The 4,869-nt window shown below is 34.8% G+C and overlaps 1 protein-coding gene across 1 annotated transcript; it reads right to left on the bottom strand.

Annotated features, from left to right (window-relative positions):
* Nucleotides 1–872: 872 nt before the first annotated feature.
* LOC123786346 (olfactory receptor 4L1-like) lies at nt 873–1,811 on the bottom strand. The gene has a single exon (XM_087864421.1). It carries the CDS (start codon nt 1,809–1,811, stop codon nt 873–875), a length of 939 nt encoding a protein of 312 aa, XP_087720547.1.
* Between the last annotated feature and the right edge of the window lie 3,058 nt (nt 1,812–4,869).

Genomic DNA, 4,869 nt, shown 5'->3' with positions numbered 1-4,869 from the left:
TGCCTAGAGGAAAGAAGAAATGTTGGTGTCTTGAATTAGGAGAGAATATTTAAGTTACCATCAATGAGTGTGGGATTCCCAATTTAGCATGAACCCCTCCCTCCTTAACACTCACAACCAAATCAGATTTAGCTGATAATTAAAATAAGGATTACAAGCTTGTGAGAAGCAAATTCAAGTGTATTTTATGTAAAGCACTTGGAAAGAAAAAAGTTATATGGTATAGTACCTAAAATCAAGAAATATGCTTTTACTTTCATTTATTGAGGTTTGAAAGGCAACTGGGCATATTTATGATATTTCTTGGAGCATTTGGTTTCAAGGCTACTTTTTTTAGTTCTACTGAAGTTATTCTTGCATTGGTTCCTTCCCTTTGGTACCTTAACATTCTCTCTAGCATTTTATATTCACTCTACTGTCAAATTTAATTATTTATTCTTATTTTTTGTCTCATTGGATCAAGAGAATCATTTCTTTCTCATTGTTCACGTTATTTCACTCATTATTTGTACTGGTACTTCATTTAAAGATAGTATAAATCTATGAATGTCATTAACATATTATATCTATTAAAATTACCCCTATTAGTATCTACCATATTTTTAAATACTTATTTCTTCACTAATAAATATGTATCAAATATCTATCAAAAAGTGCTCGGTGATTTCAAATGTCTACTTTGCTATAGGTCACTCATTATCATTATGTGTTTTACCAGCAGTAAATGTAAATTAAAATATTTTGTGGTTTTCTGCACAATGGTTCTACCCTGGTCACTCTAACACAAGAGTGAAAGCATATATTATATATAATCTATTTAACTTCTGTTAGCATGGTGTTTGAAAGTTGTGTTGATTATATATTGCTCAAATCTAGAAGTTCTGTGTAGAGATAACATGTTGGAACTGTAATTTGCTCATGGCCTCTTGCATTTTCTGATTTCTCAGGGTGTAAATAATAGGGTTCAGTAAGGGTGTGATAACAGTGTAAAACACAGCAAGGACTTTATTGCCTACGAAACTATTGAATGGCCAGACATAGATAAAGATACAAGGTCCAAAGAACAGAGTGACCACAATGATGTGTGCAGACAGTGTGGACAGAGCCTTGGAGAGCCCTCCAGATGGTCTTTGTTGTACAGTGATCAGGATGACAGTGTAGGAGACAAGCAGGAGGATGAAACAGATGAATGAGAGCAGCCCACTGTCAGCAATGACAAAGAATTCCAGGGTGTATGTGTCCACACAAGCAAGCTTAATCACAAGGGGAAGGTCACAAAATATATTGTCCATGACATTGGGGCCACAGAAAGGCAAGTTTACTGTCAATACCATCTGGCTCATGGTGTGTACAAACCCAATTGTCCATGAAAGTATCACAAACCCACTCAGCAGCCTGTGGCTCATGATTGTCCTGTAGTGCAGGGGTTTGCATATGGCTACATACCTGTCAAAGGCCATGGCTATCAAAAGAGTCGCCTCAGCACCCCCAAAGAAGTGCATAAAGAACATCTGGGTCATGCAGCCCCAAATGGAGATGGTCTTGTGTTCGTTGAGTAAGTCTGTGATCATTTTGGGCATGGTGACAGTGGAGAGACACATATCCAGAAAGGAGAGGTTTCTCAGGAGGAAGTACATGGGAGAATGAAGCGTGGAACTAAATGTCACTGTGACCATAATGAGAGTATTTCCCAACACAGTAGCACTGTAGATTAAGGAGAATGTTACAAAGAAGAAAATCTGAAGTTCCCATTGTCCAGAAAATCCTAGTAAAATAAACTCAGTCACTACAGATCCATTTTTAAGATACATTTACTTGATTCAGAAAGGCTCCAGAAGTTCTTTTATACCAAGAAAATAAAAGGGTGTCTGGGTGGCTCAGTTGGTTAAGTGTCCAACTCTGGATTTCAGCTCAGGTCTTGATCTCAGTTCAGGTCTTGATCTCAGTTCAGGTCTTGATCTCAGGGTTGTGAGTTCAATCCCCACATTAGGCTCCACTTAAGGAAAAAAAAAGAATGGAAAATAATAATAAATCCACAATGAGCACTGATGTTTTCCTATTTCTATTTGATGATAATAGCTGGTAATGTGAGAATATATCATTTTAAATATATTGGCATCACCATCTATAATTTGAAATTATTTTGTGGGTCACATCACCTTGAAACAATATTCTTATAGTCCTGCATTAATTAAAAAGCATTTGATGGAGTGGAGGTTTTATTTTCTATTGTTTTATTCTATCAAATTATATTCTTTTATCAATTCATCTTGACTGTCACTAATTTGCTCACTTAGAAAAATTAGGTAAGTAGTTACATTAGTATTTTTTGCCTTTTATTATCACAATTACTGTCACCTCTTGAGATCATGTTACAACAATATATAAGGAATATAGAATTTGGAAGTTTAGGAAATTGCTCACTGAAGTCATTTATGGATCATTCAGTGTTTCTAAGATAAAGGAAATGCACATGCGCATACACATACACACGATGTAGGGGCTGATTTGTACATGAAGAAAGTCTTTTAACTCATTAAAAATAATTTGCTTTTTAGTTTCTGTTGTATAGTGTTCTGAGAATTTTACAAAAATGGACTCATCCTCAGATCTTTATGAACTTATTTTCTCAATTCCTATATTACTATTGTTCACAGTGAGAAGTGTGTGCCTTGTGTGTAAATGTATGTTTGTGGTGGTTAAGAAGTAAACAGTGAAATGATTGAACACTAACATAGATTTTACGTTGGTTGTAACATATTATACTAAAGTGTCTTTACTTGGCTTTTTAGATGTTGTTCATAGGATCTAGAGTGATGAAATGAGCAATAACTATTAAGTGATTACTATGTGCTAAACTCTGTCCTAAGTGTTTCACATACATTGACGTATTCAGTGCTCATAACAGTCCCATGAGGGGAGTATTATTATTATTATTATTATTATTATTATTATTATTATCCTCATTTTGCATATAAGGGAGCTATAGTACAGAAGTCTTTAATGACTTATAGGAATGCAGCTAACAAGGGTCAAAGCTGATACTCAAACCCTGTCAGTATGGTCATGATTTGGGTCCATACTAATATGCATATTGCCTCCAAAATTAAAAGAATATGTATTTATGGTTAAGTTATCAAGTATTGATTGAATTCATATGTTCCATGTGAATTCCTTAGGAGATATGCTTCAACAGGTATGTTGGAATCCTTCTATGTTACAGTTAATTATACTGTATTTTCTTAGACAGAAGGAATCCCTGCTTCACCTCTAGAGACAATCTAGAGACACATAACTATCAGACAAAAAATAGCAATAAACCAAATAAAGACATTTAAGTGAGTACATGGTGTATGTGACATATCGTAAGAATTTTTAAAAAATGTAGACCAATTCCAAGTGACACTTTCAGCTATGGCTTCAGGCTCACTTGTTGTTGTCTTCACAACACTTAAAAAGTAAACATAATCCTCATGGCCAGTACACAAAAAGGGCAAAGCTTAGAGCATGTGTGATGGTTTATGGGAAGAAAAGTTAAGAGCAGTGCGTAGGAGGAGTGGTACATTTAGAAAAGGGACCGAATGCAGATTGGAAGGTGCATAGGAAGTGTCTGTTCTCTTTTCTCCAATGACCTGTAACTTTCTCCTTGTTTTTATTTCTACTCAGGCCCTTGTCAACATGTCCTACCACCATTATCCAGCCTTAATTCCCTTGATTGCTTTCCTATCTTAGATATTTTTAAGAACTGGATAATTTGTACAAATTAAGGAAAATAAAGATGAAAGTGATGTTCTTGTCAGTCAACCTCAAGAGTAGAGAGTGGAAGTTGAATGAAGACAGTAGGTCTAGAAGAACACGCACAGGACAGCCACCCACCACACCCTCTTCGAAGGGCTGTGTTTCATCATTATTGTGTGAGTGAGCAGGAATTGTGCTTTGGAGACATTCGTGACGGTAATTTTGATAATTAGATGCACTGTGTAGAAATGAAATTCTTGATCATTATTAGATGAAATGAATATGCCAGCTATAATTTGGGAATGAATACATTTGCTACATGGAATTTCATGTCCCGTGATACAATGACAACAGAAAAACTTGGATACAAAATGAATAGAGTTAAGCATAATGCAATTAATATGAATAAAGCCTACATTACAGCTTTATTTCGCCCTTTCATTTTAACTTAGAGGGAAAGCTGGCATTCATTTATGTCGATAGCTTCCCCAGCATGTTTCTCTTATTCCTCTCTTTCCTTTCCCAAGCAAGTTTCTAAAACTATTTCTTTAGTTCTACACTTGATATACCTGTTCTTATGAGTGAATAAAAGCAATATAAATGAAAGGAAAGAAATGATATAGTTTAGACAGAAATTTTATTAATGAAGAAAATTTTCTTCCTCTTCAATAAGCAATTGCACATTTTGTTATAATTACTTTTACTCAATTTATGATGTGCTTTTGAGGAAATTGGAGGAAAAATAATTCTATATTAGACTAGAAGGGACTTTGTAGTCATTTATTTCTTATATCTTACTTAGCAAATGAAAAGTCTAGGTCAACATAATTAAGTAAATTTCCCATATCTTAGATGTAGGACCACCCTAAAGAAATGTGGTATTAGGTGAGATGGTGTATGTGTAAGCTTCTGGCCAGGCACAGAATGAGTAGGGAGATGGCATGTGCTGAATCTGAATCATTCATGTAAATGCAAATTACAATCCAGAGAATTTTCCATATAAATCCCCATTAGGAAAGGAACAAGCCAAGACTTGTTTTATTAAGTAGGTAGATATGAGCATTTCTGCTCTTGCTCATGCATATACAATATATATTACTTAATCTAAAAATAACTGAATCACTTAACTAT

The sequence above is a fragment of the Ursus americanus genome, chromosome 9 (assembly GCF_024610735.1).
Source record: "Ursus americanus isolate L20-20 chromosome 9, mUrsAme1.1.p, whole genome shotgun sequence".
Classification (NCBI taxonomy): Eukaryota; Metazoa; Chordata; class Mammalia; order Carnivora; family Ursidae; genus Ursus; species Ursus americanus.
Note: the sequence above shows the minus strand (reverse complement) of the source record. Positions and strands in the feature narration are given on the sequence as shown.